Below are 27,940 nucleotides of genomic sequence, written 5' to 3' on the forward strand. Positions count from 1 at the left end.
TAGGGTATCCAAGATTGGAAGATCCAATGGCTTGCAAGAGAACCATTCCTGTCCATAAAGGTTGTCACTTAATCAGAGTATGGGGGAGGGTGGGAGGGGGGAGTGAAAAACTTTGTAGTGGCAACATCAAAAGCACAATCCCCTTTAACAGGCAGGCGCACTGCAAACTGATGTCTGGACGACAAGGAGGCACGCTGGTCTCACCAACATGCCATGTTTGCTGCCTTTACAAACGATGTCATTTCAACGGTAAATGAGCATCACATTCGAGTCGAGCGACGTCCAGTCCGTGCACACGGCTGATGAGCAGGACGGCGGTATCGGGTGTGACGAGCGAAGAGCACGATGGACTACCGGGATAAAAAAAGAGCGGGATAAAAGAGGGACGGTGAGTGTCACTCGGTGATGGAAGAACAAACTAGAATGGTGGTTCACTTGTGGTGGAGGGCGAGATCGGAGTTGGGGGGAGGCTGGAGTGGGTGAGGAAGGAGGAGGGGGGAGGTCGGAGTTGGGGGGCGCCTGGAGTGGGTGAGGAAGGAGAAGGGGGAGGTCGGAGTTGGGGGAGGCTGGAATGGGCGAGGAAGGAGGAGGGGGAGGTCGGAGTTGTGGGGAGGCTGGAGTGGGCGAGGAAGGAGGAAGGAGGAGGGGGAGGTCGGAGTTGGGGGGAGGCTGGAGTGGGCGAGGAAGGAGGAAGGAGGAGGGGGAGGCTGGAGTGGGTGAGTAAGGAGGAGGGGGAGGTCGGAGTTGGGGGAGGCTGGAGTGGGCGAGGAAGGAGGCGGGGGGAGGTCAGAGTTGGGGGGAGGCTGGAGTGGGTGAGGAAGGAGGAGGGGGAGGTCGGAGTTGGGGGAGGCTGGAGTGGGCGAGGAAGGAGGCGGGGGGAGGTCAGAGTTGGGGGAGGCTGGAGTGGGCGAGGAAGGAGGCGGGGGAGGTCAGAGTTGGGGGAGGCTGGAGTGGGCGAGGAAGGAGGCGGGGGAGGTCGGAGTTGGGGGAGGCTGGAATGGGCGAGGAAGGAGGCGGGGGTCGGAGTTGGGGGAGGCTGGAATGGGTGAGGAAGGAGGCGGGGGGAGGTCAGAGTTGGGGGAGGCTGGAATGGGTGAGGAAGGAGGCGGGGGAGGTCGGAGTTGGGGGAGGCTGGAGTGGGCGAGGAAGAAGGCGGGGGGAGGTCAGAGTTGGGGGAGGCTGGAATGGGTGAGGAAGGAGGCGGGGGGTCGGAGTTGGGGGAGGCTGGAGTGGGTGAGGAAGGAGGAGGGGGGGTCGGAGTGGGTGAGGAAGGAGGAGGGGGAGGTCGGAGTTGAGGAGAGGCTGGAGTGGGCGAGGAAGGAGGAGGGGGCTTATAACATGTGGAATGTCTAACAAGTAGTTATAAACGCACGCTTTGTCCTTCCTCGGCACACCGACATGAATCGTTGAAGTGAACTAACTTGAGGGGGAAATGCCGACAATAAAGAAGCCAATCAAGTTACAAGATGATTCGGTAAGAAAAAGGGGGAATTAAAACCGCACACCGGCGAAACGAGAGGCGTGTACAAGGCTGGTGTTGCAGAGCAATCGCGGCCTAAGGTGGCCATGTGTAATGGTCACGTGCAAGATACAAAAGCTCAAATCAACAACCAGCTTCGGGCAGCGGTGACTCGTTGAGCCCGGTCGCTCTGGTTCCTGATCGAAGGGTCAACGGGCTCGCTGGATGGGGATTCAGTTCGTAGGTTCGGACACGACGTGACGTTCGCGGCAGCACGAACGGTTATCGGGTCGGCAGGCGACGCTGGGACACTGGACGGGCGAGCAAGCGGCACCGGTATTTTTAATCATTTCGAACCGACGACGACTGAGCGGTACTGACCTCGCTTGGGCTTGGGGAAGCTGTCGTGCAGGTAGAAAATGACCTTCTCCACGAAGTGCTGGATGGGCATGTTGTCGGGGCCACGGACGAACACGGCCCAGTCGTGCGTAAACCCCTCGGTCGTGGGTTTCCTTCGGACCTGGGCCCTGTGGCCGAGTTCCAGCTTCACCTGAACGGTGCACTGCGGGAGGGACAGAGGGACGGACGGGCAGCAGGAGGTTGTGGTTACGAGGTTGTGCTTCGAACGTGCAGCGGCCGTACGTTCTGACGCGTATTCGCGTGCGGCAACGTGCGAGCGGGTAGGCACTGGCTATCTCGACGCCGTACGGTTAAAGTGTTGCGTCCGTGCGCGCGTTCATACCGAGCTGGCCATAGTCAAAGAGCCGGGTTGCCGGGTCTGCTTACGCGCCGGGACACCGCGATGGCGGGCATGGCGAACGGACACCGCGCATGCGCCGGACGGGAAGGAGGAAGGGCGAAGGAAAGTGGGCGGAGGAAGGGCGAGGAAAGTGGGCGGAGGAACTCCAAAGAGGGAGGATGGAAGGATGGATGGAAGAATGGAAGGATGGTTGGAAGGATGGAAGGATGGATGGATGGTTGGAAGAATGGAAGGATGGAAGGAAGGATGGAAGGAAGGATGGATGGAAGGATAGAAGGTTGGAAGGATGGAAGAATAGTTGGAAGGATGGAAGAATGGATGGATGGAAGGATGTGACCGAGTTCAAAAGAAGGAAAGATAAATTAAAGCTGATGGAAGATTTCAATTAGTATAGGGAATCAGGTCGACATCGAGCCTTACAGGAAGAGGTAAAAATATATAGGTTATCCTGCAATTTTATTTTTTATTTTTGGAGTTATGGTATTGTTATTATGGTGGAGGTTGGGGAGCATTTAGCAGCAAGTGACCATAACATTGTGTGTGCAATAATTCTGTTAAGAGTTAGAGTTCAAGATAGTGGAGTAAAGCTCTTAGATTTCAGGAAAGCAAACCATGAGGTTATGAGGAGATAGTTGGGTGATGTAGATTGGGAGAAGCTAACAATAGGACAACCAGCATCAGAAAAAATGGGAAACCTTCAAGGAGCAAATGTGAAGAGTGCAGAGTAAGTACAATCCAATGAGGTGTAAAATTAGTAACAGAAAGAGAGGCCAGGGTGGTTGAGTAGTGAGATAAGGAATGTTATTAAGGAGAAGCAGAAGGCATTTCCATCCATCCATTGTGACCATACTCTGTGCAGAGCGTTGGTGCTGCCTAAGCAGTCTCATGGGCAATTGGGCACAATCCTGGACAGGTCACCACTCAAACACAGGATACCAGCAAGCGGGTACTCATTTTGCCAACCTCAGGATGACAGGCTGAGTCAACCCCACCTGGTATTAATTCAACAGCCAAGCCAGATTTGAAGTCAGGACGTTCAGTTCCCAAGTTCACCACTCTGGCCATTAAGCCAACACCAAGCTTATGGAAGGCATTAAGTGCAAGCATTGCAATGCACCCAGTGATTCGTAGCTTTGATGAACAGACATTCGATAATATGAATGAGAAAAGTCGAAAAGAAAAAAAACTTTATCGTTAAGAAATCGTTGCGGCCCGTTCCAAGTCAAAGCATGATTGAGCAGGCCAAAAAAACATGGCAGCTTCAGACCTCAGCGAGGTTACTCAGGAAACGCCTTAAGACCCCAAACAGCGAGGTGGCCGAGGATCGCCTGACAAAGGATATAATTAAATAATGTCGTTAATAATGATCTTGCAAAGGGGTGTTTTAATTAACCCAAACACCCAATTTTCACTGTTGCACTTCCTTGGAGTTTTCTAAGTATGCATGCAAAGTTTCAAGCTGCTGGGTTTTATGGTTTTTGGAATTATGGAGGACACAGACACACACACACACACACACACACACACACACACACACACACACACACACACACACACACACACACACACACACACACACACACACACACACAGTTTTTTTTTTTTTATTAGTATAGACTATAGATAAAACAAGTGAAATCCTTCAATACAGCGAGTGTGGTGAAGCAAGTGAGTACACTAATGTTAAAATATGCAATTTATGCTTTTTCAGTTGAAAAACAATTAAAAAGTGTACTTAATATTTGAAATGTAAAAATCTTGTTATTATTATCTCTTCGGATATCTGCCATAATTGTAAGTAAATTTCAACTACTAATGCATGAAACACTTGTTTATGGCTAATATTAAAGAGAATGATGGCATAAGAAGAACTTAGCTTTCAGCGTTCGGTGCGAAATGCAATGGTGGGCGGAAATGATGTCTTTCGTTCGTTCGTACATAAGAGGGGAGCGTTTCTTAGTTTTTTTTCCTGTCAAGCAATAAATTCAATGGTTTTCACATATATAACACATTAGTTTCACAAATTTCCATTGAAATACTTGGGTATTTCCGTCAATTGTCGCCATTTCCGTCTCGGTTATGCACTGCCATCTAGCGGACGGCCGTCATTGGCTCACTTGAGGCACGTGGGGGGGGGGGCACCGGGGACATTTCAAACTCGGTGCAATTGTATACAGCACACGCGCTGTAATAACAGGACTGGAGTTCGATTTATATCACTATCGGAGTAAACAGAGGCAAGTGAAGAAAATAACTCGGCAAACCAAAAGAGAGCACGAGAAGGACATGGCTATTGGCTAAGAGTATTAAACATAATAGCAAGGCATTATTAAGTATATCAGTGAAAAGAACAGATTCGGATCAGTGTGGGCCCATTGAGGAATATTGTTGTGGTGCCGGGGTTCGGTGGCGAGGACGACCGCGAGATGGAGCGGTTGGGCCGTCTCCCACCGAACATCGGAATTGAAGGTCGTCACTCCAGATAACTCCGAAGTCGACGGGTCGTTTAATGGACCGTGGACGCCAATATTTCGATCACACGGTTAGGGTCTTTTTGTCTGATTACAATTTACCTAAGTAGCCGCGTGGTCGAGCTACCGGGAAAACCACACCCTCGGCCGGCTTTGGCCGAACCGAGTCGCTGCTACCGACTCGGATCCGGCGTAACCGAGCGGGAATTACCAAAGCCGCGCCGGCCCAAATGACAAATTCCGGCATAATCGGCCTCCCTAATTCTCAAGCCCGAACCATACTCGGTCAATTAAAGAAAACACAGACAATGAAATGGAACATTTAAAAGTTATTTATTTACAAGGTAAGAGGGAGGGAAACACAGAGCAGACTTAATCACGAATATAGATGTAGGCAAATGTACAATGGCAATCACTCAAATGATTTCTACTTATCAGACTGGCCACAGACAGAAACACACACCCAAAAAGAAATGGACGTCGTGGGTCTTTAGTCGGCCCTTCAACTCAGGATCGAAGGCGAGCTGAGGGTCAGAGTCTGGCCGGGTACCTGGCCGCCTCATGCGGTTTCACCGACTCACACTTGTGGAGCTTGGAGTCCGTGGACAGGAACGGGGATCCCCAGCACGAGCGCTCCAATACAATCCACCACGGTGGGACTTGAACCCACGACCCAGAATCCAATGAGCCCACGATCCTGGCTGTCACGGACGACGATCGACGACACGAGCACCACGAAACACCTCCGCCACGACCACCACCACCACGAGCACGAACACGACCACCGTCCACCAAGGAATCCCGAAAAAGACTCCACTGAGACAGCTCGCCACCATTCTTATCCCTCCCCCGGGTGGGTGGAGGGATCCGCTCTGAGGTAACTCACCTCCGGATTGGTTGGGGGGCGTCGGACGATCGGTGTCCTCCCCTCATTGGGCGAGGCGAACATTCCTTCTGGCTGGGGCGATATTGGCTCTGAGGTGATCTCACCCCCGATTGGACGAGGGGAACATTCCATCTTGCTGGGGGCGGAGTCGGCCCTGAGGTGATCTCACCCCCGATTGGTCGGGGGGCACATTCCATCTTGCTGGGGCGGAGTCGGCCCCGAGGTGATCTCACCCCCGATTGGACGAGGGGAACATTCCATCTTGCTGGGGCAGAGTCAGTCCTGAGGTGATCTCACCCCTGATTGGACGAGGGGAACATTTCATCTGGCTGGGCGGGGTTGGCCCTGAGGTGATCTCACCCCCGATTGGACGAGGGGAACATTCCATCTTGCTGGGGCGGAGTGGGCCCTGAGGTGATCTCACCCCCGAATGGTCAGGGGGCACATTCCATCTTGCTGGGGCGGAGTCGGCCCTGAGGTGATCTCACCCCCGATTGGACGAGGGGAACATTTCATCTGGCTGTGCGGGGTTGGCCCTGAGGTGATCTCACCCCTGATTGGACGAGGGGAACATTCCATCTGGCTGGGGCAGGATCGGCTCTGAGGTGATCTCACCCCCGATTGTACGAGGGGAACATTCCATCTTGCTGGGGCGGAGTCGGCCCTGAGGTGATCTCACCCCCGATTGGATAAGGGGAACATTCCATCTTGCTGGGGCGGAGTCAGTCCTGAGGTGATCTCACCCCTGATTGGACGAGGGGAATATTTCATCTGGCTGGGCGGGGTCGGCCCTGAGGTGATCTCACCCCCGCCTATGTCCGTGGCCTCAAACATGTGCGTAATGGTGCTGAAGGAGTGGAGGGGGATTTAATGCAGCAGACTAACTCGAAAGAAACTCGCAGCGCACACATGAAATTCCCATTAGACATAGGGGAGAGATTATAACTACCCACATATACTTACCGAAATAACTAAACTTTGGGTCAACTGTATGTGTGAATGCGAGTGGTTTCGAGATTCGTAACACCAGCCCCCCCCCCACCCTTTTTTATAGACTCGTCCCGAGTCGTAAATTTTTGTGTGCCATGCAGGTGTAGGTTTTTTCCCTCGTACGTTTTACCTACGGATCTCTGAGTGCGACATTTGAATACATGTCCCAAAAATAAATAACCTAGTGCGCTGCGTAACTAAACTATCAGACTCACTCAGACAACTTAAATACATTGCCGGCACTAACACAAACAATAGGTGGATTACAATTTATTTACAATTTTACTATTTACACTAACCATGGCCCAGGACCTGTGATCTGTGGGAAAAAGGCACAGCAAAGTCAATCATTCTGCAGGTCAAATGCAGTCCCCTGTGGTGTGGCTGCCTGCAAGGCAGTCCTTGCAAACACTTGCTGGGATGGTCCTGGCGCACATGGTGGAGATGGTTGACACGGGGGAAATGCAAACAAGGGCTAGGCAGGCATAGGGTCAAGGCAAAAGCAGGCAAACAAGGCATGGCAATGCGAATGTGGACCAGCAGATGCAGCACAAACAGACCAGCATATGAAGCTGGCCGGCCTGTGGTCTGGTTCCGTCAGGTTGTGTGGAGGGAGTGTGGTGGTGCCGGCAGCTCTGAAAACGGGCTCGGACCTACCCTACTGTCTCCCCCCAACCTATCACCTTTGCCTGTCTTTGTCCATACCCACTCCCTTAGTTTGCAACAAAATTTAGACTTCCCCTTTTATTTTTCCTTTTATAATTCCAAGTGTCCCTAACCCTCCTACTGTCCTTGTCCAGCTAACCTATCCTACCTGCCTACACCCAACCCCTAAGATCCCTCTTGAGGGGACATGAATAGGAGACAAGCGAGTCTGTCTCGAGGCCCAAAGCAGCCTCAGAATAACCTCCACAGATTTCAGCAATTTCCCATGGTGGGTCCAGTGGCCTATGGGCAGCGAAGGGATGGATGGTGCGAAGGGGTACACATTTCCTATCTGTCCTATCCTTTATTAAACTTTAAACTATCCCTGGAGGTTTTCAACAGACCTGTCTCTTGAAACTATTGGTTCTCGAAACCATGATTCCCATCGCCTGTGTTGGTGTTCGTTATAAATTTGGGCCTGGCCCTCAAATTTTCTCTCATGCCCTTGCACAATTCTGTGGCTGGGCAGCGTGGCTCAATTGGCAGGGATTCCCTTCTGCCAAACTCGAACTACGGCACCCCCAGGCAGCTGAGGCTGTCTCCGAGCCTAACTACTCCGTATGAACGTGGGGAATGCCCTTCCTGGCTACTCCCATGTATATGCCCACGTGGCATTTCTGGTGCTCCGGGTCCCATTCCGAGGGTCGCCCGTGCCCATTTCACTATCCCGGTCGCTTGGACCCATAGCCTACTCTGGCCGACTTCTCCGTGCCCGGGGTGCCCTCTACTCAGTACTCACCTTTCCACAGCCACGCTCCCAGCCGGTCAATGGACTCCTGCACCCTTCAAAGAGGTATCGTGCCTTCTTCCAACACGAACAACAAAGCGACCTCCTTTTGGTAAATTTAACCAACCCACTAACTAACATTACACTGACCCTGGGTTCCCTTGGGTGGGATTCACTCCTCCCCCCAATCATTCATTCGCACCATGCATTCCACATTCACTCCATTCGCACTTGGGCCCGCTGTCCCACATTCATTCATCATGTTCCTTTCTCTTTTTTTTTCAATTCACTCAACACTCTAACAAGGACGTCCCCCTAAGTAGCTCGTGCCCCCCCCATCATCCCTTATTTTAATGCAAGTTCCATTTAACTCTACGTTGCTAATCTATGTCCCCACTACACGGTCCATGTTTGTCCGTGTCTCCCAAAATCCATTTCTAAATCTAACCTAACATTCCCTCTAACTCATTTCACCAGGCCCCATGGAGGACGGCTCATGCCCCATGAGGCCGGTCGATCTACGCAAACCCCATCCCCTAAACTAGTGCTTCTTTGCCCGGGCGAGGATGCTTGCCACATCCTTGCCGGGGTATCGTGCACTCGTAGCAAGGCTCTACAAGCCTTGCGTCTCCGCGGGAGCGGTGGTCCTAGCTCCTGCTACTCCGGTCCGATCCATCCATGAGGGCGTAAGGTCACCCTTATAAGGTTTCGGGTGGTCTGCGTAGACGATACAGGGAAGGGCCCATGGTCCCATCTTGATTTTTATGACCACGTCACTAATTTGCGCCAGAATGAAGCCCGGGCCCTGCCAGGGTGAGGTGAGTTCCGGGCATCTGCCCTTCCTCCTCTGGGGATTGAAGAACCAAATCTTCGCCCCCAGGGAGTACTCACTCGCCTGGCTCCGGTGGTCATACCTGCACTTCATTTTCACACCTGCCTTTTGGAGTTGGCTGCGAGCAAAGGCATGGACTCTTTCCATGCCTTCCTCCAACTGATGCGTGTAGCCCTTCACTGGGCGTCCATCGGGACGCTCAGGCGTCGGGCCACACAGCAAATAGATGGCGGCTCGCTGCTCCCGTCCGCACATGAGCAGCGCCGGGCTACAGGCGGTGGCTCCATGCTGACTCGTTCGATAAGCCATCAGCAAATACGGGAGATGTTCGTCCCAGTCATCCTGATAATTGGCGGTGAAGAGGGCCAATTGTTGAATTATGGTTCTATTGAACCTCTCCACCATCCCGTTGGATTGTGGCCTGAGGGGCATTGTTCGGGTCTTTCAAATTGATAGAAGACTGCACACTTCTTTTAGCAATTCGCTTTCAAAATTTCCTCCCTGGTCGGTGTGCAGCTCCTCCGGAATCCCGTTCCGACATACAAATCCTTCTATCGGTTACCTTGGCAAGTGGGGGGCAGTGGTCCCAAAATGTCCATGGCCACTCGCTCAAGGGGGGCCCCAACCTGATGTAGTTGAAGCGGGGCCCTCATCCTTCGGCCCCGGGGTGTACTCACTAGCCTGGCTCCGGTGGTCAAACCTGCACTTCATTTTCACACCCGCCTGTTGGAGTTGGCTGCGAGCGAAGGCATGGACACTTTCCATGCCTTCCTCCAACTGACGCATGAAGCCCTTCCCTGGGCGCCGTGTATACGTGTTGCCCTTTTACCTTCCTATACGTGTAGCTCTTTTTGGCAGTACAGGCGTCACATGCTCGACACCAGTCCTGAACATCGCACCCCATGTTACCCAATAAAACCGCCGGCGGACCCGAGATGTTGTTTTGGTCCTGCCCAAATGGCCGCCGGGGCGGGAACCGTGCACCTGTTCCAAAATTTTGGTTTTAAACTGGTCGGGGACTACCACTAGCCAAGAAGTTCTTTCTGAGGGGATCTCCACCCACTTGCGATACAAGATGTTTTCCCTCATTTCTAGTCTTCCACTGAGCCCAGTACGCCTTTGTTTGCGCTCCAAATGGGGTGACCTCTTCCCCACTGGGTCTCTTACCTTCTCGAACCCACTCATACACGGGCCCTATCACGGGATCCTCCCACTGGGCCGTGCTCCACGCCAAATCGCCAAATTCTTCATCCGCGGTTAGTGGCAAAATTGGATCTACCACCCGGGCTGCACGGACTAGGAGCTTCTGGGAGGTGTCTGCCAAATAGTCCCTCTCCTCGTGCCTCATGCAATATCTACAGTTTTCTCCCAGACAGGGGCATCGAGAGAACGTATTGGCATTCCCATGAGCCCTACCGGTTCCATGGGCCACATCAAAATCGTACTGCTGCAGCTTTTCCAACGACCTTGTAATTTGGCCCTCTGGTTCCTTGAACCGTAAGGGCCATTGCAAGGAGGAATGGTCAGTTCGAACCAAGAATTTCCTCCCGTACAGGTACGGGTGGAAATGGCTCATGGCAGACAGCATGGCCAATAGTTCCTTGCGAGTGACACAATAATTTTGTTCGGGCCCTGACTCATGGCCCGACTGTAATACGTGATCACTCTTTCCATGCGCCCCTGTGTCTGAGACAAGACTGCACCCAATCCTTCCTGACTTGCATCCGTGTCCAGTGTATACACCCCGTCATCGGTGGGGTATGCTAAAACTGGTGCGGATGTCAAACACCCCTTTAATTTGAGGAAGGCCTGATGGCATTCCCCCATCCAATTAAATCTCGATCCCTTCTCTGTAAGCCGGTGAAGGAGTCTGGCTATGTCCGCAAATTTTGCCACAAAGCGCCGGTAGTAGGAGCAGATACCCCAAAAAACCCGTACCTGTGTGACGTTATGAGGTACGGGCCACTCCTCTACCTCTGTAATTTTCCCTGGGTTGGTTTTCACCCCATCGCGGCCTATCAGGTGTCCGAGATGGGCCACTTCCTTTGCGAACAAAGTACATTTCCCCCGGATCAACTTCAACACTGCCTGCCTGAGGCACCCAAACACCTGGTCCAAATTAGCTATTGCCTGGGAAAATGTTTTAGCGTGTACCAGGACGTCATCCAGGTACACCAGGCATGATTGCCATGACGTGCCACCCAGTACACGCTCCATCAATCGTTCAAAGGTGGCGGGGGCGATGCCCAAACCGAACGGCATTACAGTGAACTGATACAGTCCCTTCCCTGTAGAAAATGCCATTTTCTCCTTCCCCATCTTATCCATCTCCACCTGCCAATACCCACTCTTGAGGTCCAAAGTTGAAAACCATTTGGAGCCTGAAACGGCATCGAGGGTATCGTCAATTCTAGGCAGGGGATCGGAGTCTTTGAGTGTCACGTTGTTAAGCTGGCAATAGTCCACGCAGAAACGTGTGGTCCCATCCTTCTTTTTGACCAACACAACTGGTGACATCCAAGGACTTCCCGAGGGCTCAATGACACCTGCATTGAGCATCTTTTCTACCTGTTTATCAGCCTCCTCTCTCTTGCTCCAAGGAAGCCGTCGAGCGGGCTGATGGACAGGCCGGGCCCCATCGGTGTGGATCTGATGTTTCACCAGGCCCACACGTCCAATATCCTCGGGTGACAAGGAGAAGATTTCTATATGTCAGTCGACCAGTTTGTGTAAGGCCTCCCGCTGGGCGTCTTCCAAATCTACACTACTCCGATTTACCATCTCGCAAATGGGATCGGGCCAATTCCTAACAGGCTCCAGAGACCCCCTCTGGGGCCGGTCCAACTCGATGTTATCGTCCCTCAGCTCTGCGACTCGTACCACTGGGGTGCAATCTGCCACCTTCGTGCCCCGTCCAATAGTGCGTGGTTCTATGCTTACATTTATTACCCTGACGGGAATGATAGGCCCATCGGTATTTACCAGGGTGCGGTACACGACTAAACCCGAGGTCGATTGCCCCGCCAGTAGTTCGGCCAGGCCGCAGGAGCCCTGCCAGGTTGGGTGTGCCCGCCACCATGCTGGAATTACTGCCTCGGCACCCGGGGGGATGACCACGGAGTTGGGAGCCTCCAGCTCTACCTTCTCATCCGTGCTCATGCCCCCAAACGGCAACTCCTCATTGCAACAACAATCGGCAACTCCACCCAACTGCATGACTCCTCGGCCCAAGTTGATTTTGCAACCACCGGCGGTCAGCACATCTAACCCTATTAAAGCATGGGTCGCACACCTCCGCCACCCAAACCTCTATTCTCCTTTTAACCATGCCCAATTTAAGGGTCACGAAACCATGCCAGATGATGGGGGCTGTTGCCCCGGTAGCTGGCTGCAAAAAGATTGGCAGATGAGATCTTAGACCGGTCGCATGACTCGCACAGAAGGATGTGGGGAGCATAATAGATACACAGGGGGGTAAGCATGGGCCGAACGGCCTCCTGTGTCAATTTCTTCTTGTTATTCCTTGCAGTAATAGGGAAAATAGTCAAGTTATCAGAAGACATGATGTCTTGGAGGCAACAGTGCATTTAATGTTGTAACAGTTGCACATCTTCAACAACTGTTACGCTGCCCAAAGGTCGGGGACGAAAAGATCTCCACGTCCGCCAGGTTAATTTGATACCAATCGGCGTTCAGGAACACATGACCACTGCGGATCGCCGAGAAGATTTCTGAGTGAGCCAGTCAGCGATCTGCGTTTAAAGCGCTTTATGTGTGAACCCAAATTTCCCATATAATGGGTTACTATTACGCCACTTGATGAGCACTAAGGTTTCCACTTCCCGATGACCATACACAAGTTCTCATTAAATGGGGTTTATTTACAGGAAAGAAAGGTGAGGGAGTAGAACGTGGCCACAAAGCAGCGATTACAGATAGTATCCAATTGCAAATAAATTATGCCCACATGCCCCTGGGACCATGCCAGCTTATAGAAATAATCACTGAACCCATTCACTCGGGGAGAACGAGACTGATAGGAGAGATGACGAGACACAAAGAAAATTGCCCGGCTCGCGTGCAGTCTGGGTTCTGTTCGGGTAGGCACGCTCCTCAACCTGATTGGCCCCATTGAGGTCTCATTAGGCATGCAGCGTTCTGGCATGGGGCTCATCCTTAAGGTGCTTTAGGTGATGGTTCAACCACGTGCTCTATGCACCAGCTCCACATCGACCATGACTGCACCACAAACCCGAATTGCGACCAACCGGCAGCCGTGACCTCGAAGCAAGAGAAGCAAGAGGGTCAGCGACTAAGAAGCCCCGGCATACAGTCACATGCACTTTTATAAACCCACGTAGGGGTGGGCAATGAACCATCAGTGGCGTGCATTCATTGGCTGTGGAGCAGGGGAAATTCCGCCTCCCCATCTCGTGACCTTTGACCCACTTATGCCACATTGTCGTGGGCCGCTTATTTCTGTGGGAATGGATAAATACATGAAGATTGATGCATAATAGGGAAAGCTTAAGATTGTTGGAAGGGGCTAGGCAGGGCTGAAACACAAGCAGTTGGGAGTGGTGAGGGGGAGACGAGTGCTGTCTAAACACGTGCTGACCCATATTGTCTCATGGGAATTACGTTACACTTATTCGTACGTGCACTATGAAATAACTATTCCAATCTATCCCCCATTTTACCCGCAGACTAAATCCATAATATTGCTCTCTACCCCTCCCTCTCTCCAGAAGACCCGTCTCCAAAACTGTGGAAGGGACAGTACCAGGCAGGCCATTTATCAACACAACTCCCTTCTGAGTCTAATCCACATTCCTTGCATCAAAAAGTCAATTTTCCTTGTCGAGGTGTCGAGAAGCTTTTCTATCTTTTCTCACACGATGCACAGTACTTGGGCTCTACCTCCTAAAAGGGCGGAGGAGCTCCTTGTGAGCCAACGGCCATCCATATCGAGTGCCCAACTGTGTGTGCGGACGTCCTCCTGCAGTTTGGTTACTTGTTTTGTTTTTTTAAGGAGATTGGTGGCAGGATTTGCACTCCGGCCACCATAAAACCCTTCACTCTGCAAAACACAAGAAAAACGCAAAGAAAATTGAAAACCCACTCTGTGACAGTACCTCCTGTGCAGCTGCCCTTCACAGGGCAGCTCATTGGATGATGGGATTGGGACAAAGTAATCGGGACCCCCACTCTTTAATGATAGTAGGACAACCACGTGGTGACCTTCCCATGTCAGATTGCAGTAGTGTGTGTCGGGGTAGTGCTGAGGTGTCGTACACCAGACGGCGGTCTACTTGGGTTAACCTGAAGCCATCTCTTCGGGTGGGTGCCTGGAATGTCCCATCCATAAGAGCGGAAGATCACTTGTCTCTGTTATCATCTGAGCTCAAGCGTTTGACCATCGGTATTGCAGAACTCTCTGAGGTTCGGAGACCAGATAGTGGTGAAATCATGGCAGGGGGTGACACCTACTCTTGGTCTGGTCACTCTCATGGTTATCATGCCCAAGGAGTTGCTGTAGCTATGTCCAATAAGCTGACTTCAATGATAATTGAGGTAACACCGGTCAACGAGCGTATTATGAGACGAAGGGTTCGTCACTCATTGGGTGTCGTTTCCCTGGTCTTTGTCTATGCTCCGACTGAGGCAAGTGATCTCACCATGAAGCACACATTCTGTGCCACGCTCAACTCTGTGGTTGATCAGTGCCCCAGGCGAGATATTCTTCTGGTTGAAGGGAATTTCAATGCATCGAATGAAACTGATCGGGATGGTTATGAGACATGTGTTGGTCCCCATTCATCTGGAACTGTGAACCAGAATAGCACGATGTTCCTTGACTTTGCAAGAAGTCATGGACTTAGAGTGGCTGGTTCATGGTTTCAGCACCCACAGGCTCATCGCTGGACTTGGTATTCCAAAGCTGGTGGTGTAGCAAAGGAGATTGATCATGTGCTCATTGATGGTTGCTGCAGGATGATCCAAAACTGCAGGGTCGACCAGAGTGCCCAGTTCCTCAATACTGACCACAGGCTTGTGGTCGCAACTCTGAAGTGACAGCTTAAATCTGGGAGAATGGTACCATTCCGGCCTAGGCTGGATGTTGGCAAGCTCAAGGATGAGAAGGTAGCTGAGGAGTTTACAAATAAGCTGAGTGGAGATTTTGGGGGTCTGGTTGCTTTGTGGAATCCCGAAGAGTTGTGGAGTGCCTTCAAGACCACCGTCCTTGATGTTGCTAGTGGATATATTAGAACTCACCGTATGGCGAAGAAGAATTTCGTCTCTCAAGGGGCACTGGACCAGAGTCGCAGGGCGAGGCTTAATGGCAGAGCTGAGATATTCAGGGAGTTGAGGCGTAAAACTGCACGTGCTCTGAGGGTGGACATGGACGCCTATGTGCGAGGAATCTGTGAGGGGGTAGAGCATCACTTGTGGTCAAGTGATTCTCATCCTGCATTTCGGGGAATTCACGCATTGCGTTCCTCCAAGCCCATCCCTCAGTGTACTGCACTTAGAGCAGAAGGTGGTGGGTTCTTGACAGAGGAGTCTGAAGTTTAGGACTGCTGAGCCAATTACTTTGAATGGCTGTACCAGGCTGATCCAGCAGCTGTTGAATTGAATGTCAGGGATGTTACTATCGCTATTGCTGACCCTCAAATCAACTGTGATCCACCTTCGTTTGTGGAAACACAGGCTGCGGTGAACCATATGAAATGGGGTAAAGCTCCAGGGATCTGTGGCATCCATGCTGAACTTCTCAAGGCTGGTGGAAATGCTGCACTCATGTCATTGCATGCAATTCTCTGCTCTGACTGACTGCTCTCTGCTGTCAACACAGGCATCATCCCAACTGACTGAAAGAGGGGCCTAATTGTCCCTCTCTGGAAAGGGAAGGGTGATCGCCAGGACTGCAACAACTACCGAGGGGTGACGCTGCTCTCAGTGCTGGGCAAGGTCTTTGCTCGAATAATTCTTGATAAGGTTCACCACCATCTGCTTGAGCACCAGCGCCCAGAGCAGTCAGGCATTACACCATATAGGTCAATGATTGACCGTATCCTTGCCCTTCGGGTCCTCACCGAACGCAGATGAGACTTTCAGCAGGGGCTGCTTGCAGTCTATGTTGATCTCTGCAAAGCGTTCAATTCAGTGAATTGGGATGCCCTCTGGAGGATTCTTGGTCTTTGTGGGATGCCCCCAAAACTGATCAATCTGATGTCTGAATTGTACTCTGGTACTGAGAGTGCTGTGGAGTGTGGTGATCCCTTCTCTGACTTATTTCCAGTTATAACTGAAGTTCATCAGGGGTGTGCACTGGCCTACATACTTTTCAGCATCTTGTAAGGACTGGATTCTGGGGAGGATGTCAGAGAGATCAAGCTGCAGTGCATTGTTTGGGAATGACAAGATCTCTGACCTTGATTTCGCAGATGATGCAGTCATCTTTGCGGAGACTTTAGAAATCCTTTTGGGGGCCCTCGAGGTGCTGAATGAGGAGTCGGAGCCGCTGGGATTACGGGTTTCCTGGGTCAAAAAAAATCCAGGCTTTCAACGACATCTTGGATGCTTCTATCCTGTCTGTACTTGTTCATGGTGAGGATGTTGAGGTCATGGAAAGATTCACTTTCTTTGGCAGAATTATTCATATCTCTGTTGGCTGTGAGCCAGAGGTTATTAGACAACTGGGTCGGGCCTGGGGAGTCATGGATTCACTGGATCATGGGGTGTGGTACTGCCGGTACCTGTACGTGAGGACGAAAGTCTGAGTCTTCAGGTTCTTGCTGCTTCCAGTCTAGCTCTATGGATGTGAGACTTGGACTCTGACACGGAGACTTTAGTCCTTTGGGACCAGGTCTCTTCAGAGAATCCTTGGCCATCGCTGGTCAGACTTTGTGTCCAATGAGTGGTTGCTGAGAGAGACGCAAATGAGATTTGTTACCTGCATAGTCCGTGAGTGTTAGCTGCTGCTGTATGGACATGTGGCTCATTTTCCTGATGCTGATCCTGCTCACCAGATTCTCAGCGAGGGAGCCTCATGAGTGGAGGAGGCCAATGGGCCGACCACGTGCCTCGTGGTTGCAGCAAGTTGATTAGCATCTCAAGGAGATGGGGATGGGCCAGGCTTCTGCCTGGGGAATGGCCAGACGGAGGCCCCTGGAGTACCGGTAGAAAGTGGACGCAGCGACCTGCTGCTCCTATGCATGTTCTGATACCTGACCTCACCTGGGGTGAAAAACAAATCACGACCAAATTCCCAAAAGGCATTTTTCTTTTTTAATGCATGTATATTGTCGATGCTCGTGGAAGAGCTAGAGCAGAATGGAAGGGAACAAAATGGAAAGTGGGAAACACTAACATCAAAATAGAAGTGAGAGTGAGATCAAGCAGAGAGGGAGAAGGACACATTGGGGGCCGGGGGTGGGGGGGTGCGAAGAAACTGCACACAAGCTGAACTAGAATGGCAGTTGAGAGAGAGCGCACACCTCCACCAAACGGAACAGTTTACGTTTTGTATCCCACTGAGAGGCCAGATCTGGATCTGGGCCTGAACCAAAATCAAGTCGGCTTTCTCGTCTACCCAACTCATCCACCAAGTTTTGTCATAACTCGTCCACAACCTTTTCAGATATCATGCTACATATCGTTTTTAGCTTTATCTCTCAATGGTCTAAAAGAATCACTTTTAAAATTCTCGTTTCCACATCTTGATCCTCACCAAAATCTGATCAATTCATCCTTGTTACACACCCTACCTGTCCATCAAATTTTATCCAAACCTACCCATAACTCTGTTAAGATATCATGCTTACAGATAAACAGACAGAAAGGGGTGAAAACATAACCTCCGTCCACCTTTGGTGGTGGAGGTTGTAGTGTTCACAGACCAGGCGGACAAAGGATCATTAGGCCATGAGCGCCAGCAAGCGGGAACTCTACTTTATTGCGGGAAACAGAAGTACAGTGCACGCCGCCTAGCGGGCGGAACATAATATCAAAACCCCATCACGATAACTACAAGCACGTGACTACAAGCATCCAATCTACATACAGCACATTTCCTCCCCCTCTAAATGTCAGAAGTTAACAGACAAAATCCTCCAAATACTGAGGCCGCTTTCTGAGCCGTACAGGACGAACGGGTCAGCTAGAAGACATAGCAACAGATTCTTCCTGATTCGGCAGGGGTGACATACCAGTAGGCCTCATCACATTTTTAGCATCAAGAGCACCAGGTAGAAAAGCTTGTGCATTTTGTCTGTTCAGAACTAACTCGGATAAGCGTCTTGAACCACCTAGTCCAGTTGGTGGCGGCACGTCTAGCATTGGCGATTCAACAGAAACCGGAGGTGGTGGTCCCACATGTCCCAACTCAATGGTACCCGGTACGGGTGGTGATGCAGAAATGCGATCATGAATTTGGTTAACGTGCTGTTTCCACACTTTCCCATCATTAGTTTTAACCATGTAGTTGGCTGGTCCGAGTACCACGGCGACCACTGCCGGCACCCACTTACAATTGTGGAAATAGTCACGTACCATCACAGGCTGCCCTGCTTCAAAGGTACGAACAAGCGTTGGACGTGACACCGCCCCGGACACAGACCTCCTAGGTCTCAACAAATCCAGTCCAGATCTCAATGCACGCCCATACAAACATATAGCAGGTGTATCACTAGTTGATGAGTTAACAGCATTTCTATAATGTAACAAAAACACATCAATCGTTGCTTGCATAGATACCCCCTTTCCTCTCCGCAAAACACATTTCAACGCCTTAACAAACGACTCAGCCTGGCCATTCGTTGCTGGATGGTATGGTGCTGACTTGAGATGCTTGACACCATTCTGAACCATGAAGTCATTGAAAAGACCAGAAACGTATTGCGGCCCATTATCAGAAACCAAAACTTCAGGTATTCCTTTGTTTGCAAATATTGACCGTAGCTTTTCAACCGTGTTTTCTGCCATTGTGGATTGCATGACAACAACCTCTGGCCACTTGGAGAATGCATCAACAACAACCAAGAACATCTTGTCCCTAAATAGACCAGCAAAATCTACATGAATTATTTGCCATGGCTTGTCTGGAACAGGCCATAAGCACGACACCCGCCGTGGATTGTCGGCATCTGACTGGCATGTAGGGCAATGCCTAATCATATGCTCAATGTCCTTGTCCAGACCCGGCCACCACAAGAGACTACGGGCTAGACTCTTGGTTTTAACGATGCCGAGGTGACTGGCATGTAGCTCATCAAGACAATGTCGTCTAAACTTAGGGGGGGTCACCGTTCTCATACCCCACATAATACAACTTTGAGCTAAAGACAGCTCTGACGATTTAGATGCAAACGGTGATACTCAGGAGTTGAAGGCAGGTCATTCCAATTTCCAGTGGAGATCGCCTGTACGACACAGGCGAGAACAGGATCGTGGGCTGATTCAACAGCCACCTGCTTAGCCGTGACCGGCCCACACTGAATTTGGCTCAGTGTAAACACATCAACCTGATCGGATGATTCCGACGAAGGTGGGTCCCCCTTGCAAGGCAAGCGAGAGAGACCGTCACAGTTGGCATGTTTCTCGGTGCCACGGAACTGGATGTCATAGCTGTAGGCAGCAAGGAACAAACACCATCGTTGAATCCGTGCCGCCGCCGCCACTGGGACACCTCGCTTCGGTTCCAAGATGAATTGGAGTGGTTTGTGATCAGTCTGCAAGGTGAAATGGTGGCCAAGCAGGTGTTGATGAAACTTTCGCACTCCCCAGACGAGGCTGAGAGCCTCCCGCTCGATTTGGGCATATTTCTGCTCTGCTGCCGACAGGGTGCGAGATGCAAAACAAACAGGGCGTTCAGAACCATCGTCCATTTTGTGTGATAGCACTGCTCCAATGCCGTATGCGGAGCTGTCGCATGCTAGGATGAGTGGATGCTTAGGTTCGTAGTGAACGAGAACCGTATCCTCTGTGAGTAGCAGCTTGACATGATCGAAAGCTGCCTATTGGTCGGATCTCCATGCCCAGCGTTCCTCCTTTCTGAGCAGCCGTGTTAGCGGGGCCAACTCAGAGCTCAGGTTGCTCACGAATCTCTGGTAGTACTGTGCCATACCAATAAATGAGCGAAGCTGAATCTTGTCCCATGGTGGTGGCATGTGCTGGGCTGCCTCCACCTTCCGTGGACCTTTCAATAGCCCCTCCGGTGTGATGATGTGCCCAAGGTACTCCAACCGTTGTTTGAAGAACGCACACTTGTCCCTGTTCAAGCGGAGCCCGCAAGCCTCCAACTTCATCAGCACTTTGTCAATGTTGTTGAGGTACTCCTCAGCCGTTTTTCCTGCAATGAGTACGTCATCCAGGTAAGTTTGAGCGGGAAGATCGACACAAACCTGATACATCGCTTTCTAACACAGGGTGGGGGCCGAAGCAATCTCAAAGCAGAGCCGGGTGTACCGATAGAGTCCTTGACATGTGTTGATCGTCACAAGGTTACTACTCCCGGGATCCATTTCTAGATGAAAATATGCATCCCGCAGATCGAGTTTCGTAAAGAATACCGGGCGTAGTGGCGTGCGCCTGTAATCCGGCTACTCGGAGGCTTGGGTTGGAGGATCGCTTGAAGACGGGAGCTCTGCACTGGGCCGCGCTATGAGAGGGTGTAGGGCAGCCCGGAATCATGGCGAAACCCAATCCTTATCCCTGTGTCGTAAGAGGTGACCAGGGTTGCGTCAGGAAGGGCATCCGGCGTAAAACCTATGCTAAATCAGTATGCGGATTATAACGGATGATCCGCTGTGGCGACCCCTAACGGGAGCAGCCGAAAGACGAACAACAACAGATCGAGTTTCGTAAAGAATTTACTCCCTGCCAACCGCGCATATATCTCATCGATTGATGGAAGTGAGTACTGCTCGATACTAAGACCTGGGTTGACCGTGGCCTTGAAGTCCCCGCATAATCAAACATCACCATTCCGCTTCAGCACCATGACGACTGGAGTGGCCCAGTCCGAGTATGGCACCCGTTCGATAACTCAACAGGCCTCCAGTCTGTCTAACTCAGCTTTCACCTTGTCACGCAGGGCATATGGGATTGGCCTCGGTTTACAAAAATGAGGGACCACGCCCTCCTTCATGAAGAGCTTGGCCTGTGTGTCCTTGAGTTTCCCAAGCTCATTGCCAAACAAGCCTTGATGCTTTTGAAGAATCTCCTCCAACTGATGCTCCAATCGGCTTGGTATGGTTTGCACAAAGTGAATGGCTGACCAGTCCAGCTTGATGCGAGTCAGCCAGTCACGACCGAGAAGGGATGGTCCACTCCCTCGAACCACATACAACTTGAGAGAGGGATTTTGGCCCTGATAGGTCACGGATACGTCTGCCATCCCAATAGGTTTTACTCTCTCACTGGTGTCAGTGTACATGTGAGGTCTGACCTGGTGAGCTTCAGCCCGTTCAGCTTACGAGAGGTCTGTTCGCCTATGATGGAGACCGCCGCTCCAGTATCAACTTGGAATGTGATAGGCGTCTTGTTAACCTCCACTTCTACTGTCATTGGTCAAACTTTTGAAGGACCGACTGAATAAAGACTTATCATTGGTTGAAGATCTTGCCCCGGGTCGTCGGGGTCTTGCCCCGGGTTGGCGGCGTCATCATCATCATCGTCCATGACTTGTATGGTGGTTGATGCCGCTCGATAAACGCGTTTCAGATGGCCCACCTTGTTGCAATGTAAACACACGGTGTTCTTATAAGGACACACACGACGGAGGTGTCGACCTCCACACCCCCAACATGCCTGCGTGTTTACCTCGCCACTCGATCGGAAGCGTTGTGGAGGCTGGCCATGATTCATACCAAAGGTTGCTTGTGGGGTACGAGGTGAACGGGATATCTTGTTGATCCCCGTGTCGCTTCCCATGGTCTGACCGGCGATGGCTCGTACATCCTTGAGGGACTGTTCGACAGCCGATGCAGCTTTGATCGCATTGACGAACGTAATGTCCTCGAACTTGATGCGAAGTATCGCCGAAACCATCTTTTGGTCTTGTAAACCGGCAATAAATCGATCTTTGAGCCTGGCTGGACGCTCATCCGGCGTGAATTTGCAGGCAACGGACAGATGTTTCAATCTTGCCACGAAATCGGCCACACGCTCTCCAGGGTTCCTCGTCAGGTTATCGAATTCGTACCTCGCTAGTTGTGGCGATTTATCAGGCTTAATGTGTTCTTTCATCTTCTGGACGATAGCGTGACATGTCAGCATGTCATCTTTCGGCTTGTCAGGCGCGACCAAGTCACATAACAGCCGGTAGTTATCTGACGACAGCGAAGAAAGAAGAATGGCCTTCTTCGTGATTTCCTCGCCTACGCCATTCGTGATGAAATAGAACTCCAATTGTTCCGCAAACAGTTCGAAGTCGTCACCGCTGAATACCGGAACTTTACCGTGAACACTGACTCGATTGTCATCAATCCCATCCATCGTCGCCAAACTGTAGTGTTTACGGACCAGGCGGACAAAGGATCATTAGGCCATGAGCGCCAGCAAGCGGGAACTCTACATTTTTTGCGGGAAACGAAAGTACAGTGCACGCAGCCTAGCAGGCGGAACATAATATCAAAACCCCATCACGATAACTACAAGCACATGACTACAAGCATCCAATCTACATACAGCACAGAGGTAACAAACTGACCGACAACTAACAAACAAAAAGAGGTGAGGGATAGTGGGGAAATCGCAATAAAGTGGAAAATGGGAGTGCTTGGGAATGGCGTCATTTGCGTGAGAGGAGATCATGAATATGGGTGGGGGATGACCAGATGAATAGCTGTCTTGAAGTTCTGGAGGGAAGAATGGAACTGAACAGACTGGGGAAGTTGGTTCCACAGGTGAGAGAAAAGAGGAATAAATGAGTGGAGGTGAGCAGTGAGCCTGCATGTTGGGAATTTATCAAGGAGAGGGTAACTGGCAGACCATGTGCTCCATGCAGAAAGCTTTGAGGAACAGAGCCAAGAGATGGTAAAGGGTGCAAGACCTAAAAGGAGGAGATAGAATTCTGAGAGGTCAGTGATCTGTCTGCAATGTGAAAGCCACAGGCCGAAACACTCAACTTCGTTGTGTTGTGGTAGATCCAAATGATTTTGAGGGCCTTGCATTCCATGGCATCAAGAAGGGGAAGACGTGAGGCAGGGTCCAAAGGGGAGAGCAGTACTCCATAAAGCTGAGAATGAAGGCCTTGTTGGTTGTCAAAAGTTCAAGTTGGCCAAGGAATGACCTTGGATGACTAAGGATGCCCAGTTGGCAGCTGGCTTTGGAGGCCATCTTTGAAAAGTGGTTTGTTCAAGAAAGATCATGGTTGATAGTGAGACCTAAGAGTTTGAGTGTCTGAACGTCTTCAAGAAGATTGTTAAGAAAGCACATGGAAGGGTGTGTCCATACGGTGCAATCGAAGAGGAGGGTGAGAATGGAGATTTGTCTGGATGGATTGAAAGACATATTCCAAGTGATGTTTCACTTGGAATGCGTCACACCAGCTTGTGATTTTGTGAAGGTCTGAAGAGAGGGAAGAGGCTGCCTGCCTGTCTGAAGGTTGATGGATGTCATGGCAGAGGGTGGAGTCATCAGAAACTCGATATAGTGGATTTTCCAGAGAGTCAGAGAGATCATTGATGAAGATTAGGAATAGGACTGGGCCCAGTATACTGTCTTGGGGCAATCCAACCTTGATGGGGAGAAGAGATGAAAGGATTCCATTAAGTGCCACACATTGACTGTGAGAGTAGAGGAGGTCAGTAAGACATGTGTGTCATTGGCATTGGATGCCACAGGCAGAAAGTTTTGAGAGAAAGGCGGGATGCCAGACTGTATCGACAGCTCGGGATATGTCTGGAGAGACGGCCCTGATCTCAGGACTGACATTGAGGGGCTCCATCCATTGGTGGGAGAGTAAGAGCAGCATATCATAGGTAGAGTGATCTGGTCTGAATCCGAATGGGTGATCTGAAATGAGATTGTTGGAGAAAAGGAAGGATTTCATAACAATTGCAATGAAAGATTCCATAACCTTACTGATGATTGGGAATCGGTTTTTCACCTTTTTATGTAATATCGTACTGTGGTGTTGGCTGCTTTCCAAGCAGATGGAAGATGACCTAGGGAATATTATAGGGTGAAAAGGGAAGAGAGGATTGCAAGAGTAGCAGAGCAAGCTTTTAGGATACGTGAGATGATGCCATCCGGTCCAGTTGCCAAATCAGAGTTGAGGGTTAAAAGAAACCTCTCCACATTCTCAGCTGCAAAATACACAATCCAGGAGCAGTTGGATGTGACTGGGTAGGATGGATACAGAGAATAAGGGGTTGGGGACACAAGATTTGGAATGAAACACAGAATTGAGGCATTAAGCCTTCCCATGAGTGGAGTTGGCTGTGATGCCATTTGAAAGGAGAGGGAAGGGATGGAATGGGAGCATACACCAGAGACAGACTTAATAAGGTGCTGCCAAGTTTTAGAGGAGCGAGACAAGTTTGAGAGTTCAGCCTTAACGTTGGACAGATGTTGTTTTTTGGCTCTCCTGAGAGTGGAAACACATTTCTTCTCGGCCTTGTGGAATGATCTGAAGTTGCCTTTGGTTGTCTTTGCCTTCCAGGAAGAGAACGCTATATGTTTGAAGGCAACTGTATCACCACAGGATTCTGTGTACAAGGGGCGAGGATAGGTATGATAACTGCAGACGAGATAGTATAAATATGTGAATAAGGGAAAGCAACGTTGTGTAAAAGGATTCCCAGGCAGTATTCATATAAGGGGAAGTGGAAACGAAGGACCTGTCTAATTGTCTTGACATGAGGGGGCAGCTTGCAGTCCTTGCCAGTCAGGTAAAGTGAATTGCCAGACTATACAGCACTCTCTGACTTCAGCCAGAGAGATGTTGACTCTCACAAGCACATGATCAGATGAACACCTATTGGGGCAGAAGAGGAACAGGGGACTTGTGGATATGTCTGGTGTTGGCCTAATGGTGGGCTTGGGATCCCAGGATCCTGAGTTCAAATCCCACTGTTAAATTAATACCACGTGGGGTTGACTCTGCCCGTCATCCTTCCGAGGTCGGCAAAATGAGTGCCAGCTTGCTGGTATCCTGTCTTGGAGTGGTGACCCGTCTAGGATTGTGCCCAAAAGCCAAGGAGACTGCTTAGGCAGCACCAACACTCTGCACAGAGTATGGTCCCAATGGATGGATGGATTGGTTGATCACATTTGTAAGAAAATTCGTGAATACCAAGTCCATAAGGGAGGACATGCTGTTGTGAGAAATCAGGGTTGGAAAGCTCACTGATTGGGTGAAGCCCATATTTTCAATAAGTTGACAAAGCCACAGATTCCAACTCAATCACATAAAAATTAACAATAAAAAGGTAAATAAAATTTATTTTACAATGGAAACTAATTGTTGTTTTTTTGCCCTCCCCAAGTATAGCCATTGTGGTCAGTGGATGCTCAGAGGGTACCCGAGAGCATCGAAAATCCCAAAGCTTCCAGAGTCCTGAAGTGGGCCCTGGACCACACGTTTTACAGCTTCGCACTCACAGCATTTGGGAGACTATGTACCCATTCACTTGAGTTCTGTATCCCCACCCTCCCTGTCAAAAAATCCTGGATCCACCCCTGCAGTGGGATACAAAACGTAAATTGTTCAGTCTGGTGGAAGTATGCACTCCACCGAGTGCCGTTCTAGTTTTGTTTGTACTTGCATTTGAGACCGGCCAATTTGCTGAAGGTTTTAATCAAAAGAATAGCAGTGGAAGAAATCCACTATTAAAACACCACATTACACTTCACAAACATATTGCATGTCTCTCTGTGAGTCAATGCTTTCTGTGTCTGATAAAGGTGGTCAATGAAGGTCGTGTTTTCCTAAAATATGAATAAAGATCAACCTAAGTCCTAATGTATTTGCTAACCTTTTACTTGATCAGACCAAATGCTTATGCAAATGGTTGAGATGTGTATGGATGAGAAGGTGAGGCAATATGTCTCTGGCAAAAAAGGTGGCGTTTCCAGGGCTGTGTTGGGGGAATTATTCCCAACAGGAGGAATTACAGTGGACCGGCTCTGTAGATAGGAGAGCGACCAAAGTGGGAATTGCCATTCGAGGACATGTCGCTATAGATACATACTGCTGGATGGATGGGCACAATGTGTCAACACAAATGTGCATACATACAGTAATTTGATATGAGCATTGTATGAAAAACATGAAACTCATGGCATTGGATAATTTATGCAAGGACAGAAGGGAATTTTAAAAAGTGCTCTGCATTTCTCACAATGTTGTTGTGTATTATGGATTATCAATTTATTACATCCACAAAGGTGAAGGAATTTTTCATCACTACCACCACTGCTTAGACCTACACTTGGAGCAATTTACAATAATATGGACCCTTGAGGATGATGTACCTTCAGGAATTTGTGTTTATTGAAAATATTTTAAACTAACAGAGTACCCACCCTTTTGCTTGGGTCGAGTTTGTGCATTACTTGCTGAAAAAATCATCGTCTGTGGTTTGCAAGAAGACTACAGATGTTTGCATGATGTGCGCTTCAAAGGTTCTAGAATCTAGATAGCCTAAAGGTCTACTAAAGGGTACATTCCAATAGTCGTTCGTGTCTAAGGGGTTGAAAGGGTCTAATCTCTCAAAAGGGTGTCTAAAAAGGTCCAAGTTAAAGCTCTAAATGGTTAAGGGTCCAAGTTGTCTAATCTATGTGAAGGGCGTAAGGGGTCTAAATGGTGTTTAGGTCGAAGGGGTTAAAAGTGACTTAAGGGGTGTAAAGGTCTAAAGGTTCTTGGTATCTAAAGGGTATAAAAAGTTTAAAGGGTGAAGGGATCTTAAGGTGTCTAAAGTATCGAAAGGGTCTTAAAAGTATAAAATAATCTTAGGGGTCTTGGGGTCTTAAGGATCTTGGGGTCTTAAGATTGACATTTTACTTTTGTTGTGGGATTTTGATGGAACAGCGTCAAAATATATCGTGATGCTAAACCATGAGGATTGTTGTGGCGTGTTGTGGAATCGTAATATGATGTCAATCTTTATTGTTATTCTTCTTCTTCATCCATCACAATCCCACAACAAAAGTAAAATGTCAAAAGATGTTGTTATGGTAATCCATAAGAGGACTGGGGTGTTGTATTGTGGCATCGTAATGTGGTGTCATTCCTTCCTTGTTTGGTTGTTTTTCTGAGATTTCATCCCTCTATGTTTTTACATTTAAAAAAAACAAAAAACATTTCTTCGATATATACTGGATATATCGATGACATATTGTGGTGCTTCCTGATGATGCAGTGCTTTCATCGTTGGACAATTATCATGTTTCAACTTGGGTCTTACGAATCATGGCTACGAGCATGTAGTTAATAAGACACTGATGGACATCACCCTCCAAGCCCAGGGCAAATTGGAATTATATTAGGATCATCCTTATGGTGCCGATGTTATACCATTCTCCCTTCTTGGGGAAGGGAGAGGTTGTGTTGGGGGTGGTGGTGGGGGGTGACATTGTTGAAAAAAGAATGAAAGAAGGGTAGTAGTAGTAGTGTTCATCCATCACTTGTGAGGATGACAACCACAATTTACTTCTCAGGGTTCTTGACGTGCCCGTGAATGGCTAATAAACCCAATTCTTGCACGAAACCTTCTTCCACAGTGGACACAGGTAGACTCTGGGTCTGGAGAAAATGGCTGTAAATGTTATTGATTGAACTTGCAAAGGTGCCACTTGGCTTCTTCATCACTAATACGATGAGATTCATAACCAGCTGTTCCACTGTGAACTAACTTGCGCCACAGCTTTCGATCTTGAGCTACCCATTCCCAGTTATCAACATCAATGATCTCGAGCTTCACTGTCGACTTCAATCAGTCTTTGTACATCTTATGTTGTCCACATTGTGACCATTTGCCTTTGATGAGCTCTCCGTAGATGCTTTGGTAGATGCTCTTCTGACATTCTGATTTCATGACCTGACCATCTTAGTTGTGCTTACATGACTATGACACTAACAGTTGGTATCCTTGCCGATTG

The 27,940-nt window shown here is 49.7% G+C and overlaps 1 protein-coding gene, 1 long non-coding RNA gene and 1 pseudogene across 6 annotated transcripts in view; 2 read left to right on the top strand and 1 right to left on the bottom strand.

Moving 5' to 3' along the window:
* LOC147015529 (protein AF-9-like) overlaps positions 1–2,340 on the bottom strand; it is a 180,375-nt gene extending 178,035 nt beyond the window's left edge. For all 5 annotated transcript variants that reach the window (XM_085850346.1, XM_085850347.1, XM_085850344.1 and 2 more), the window contains exons 1-2: positions 2,202–2,340; positions 1,841–2,021 (exon numbers count right to left, since the gene is read on the bottom strand). In XM_085850346.1, the coding sequence (XP_085706472.1) occupies positions 1,841–2,021; positions 2,202–2,213 (193 nt within the window). In that variant the 5' untranslated portion in view covers positions 2,214–2,340. The remainder of the gene's footprint in view (positions 1–1,840; positions 2,022–2,201) is intronic.
* Positions 1,333–25,802, top strand: LOC147015530 (uncharacterized). The gene is made up of 2 exons (XR_015050363.1): positions 1,333–1,474; positions 25,332–25,802. It is a non-coding gene; the product is annotated as an uncharacterized LOC147015530 (long non-coding RNA).
* Positions 20,402–20,542, top strand: LOC147015531 (signal recognition particle RNA; annotated as a pseudogene).
* Positions 25,803–27,940: the final 2,138 nt, after the last annotated feature.

This window comes from Eptatretus burgeri, chromosome 12, assembly GCF_056783735.1.
Source record: "Eptatretus burgeri isolate ZD-2024b chromosome 12, Ebu_testis_v1, whole genome shotgun sequence".
NCBI lineage: Eukaryota > Metazoa > Chordata > Myxini > Myxiniformes > Myxinidae > Eptatretus > Eptatretus burgeri.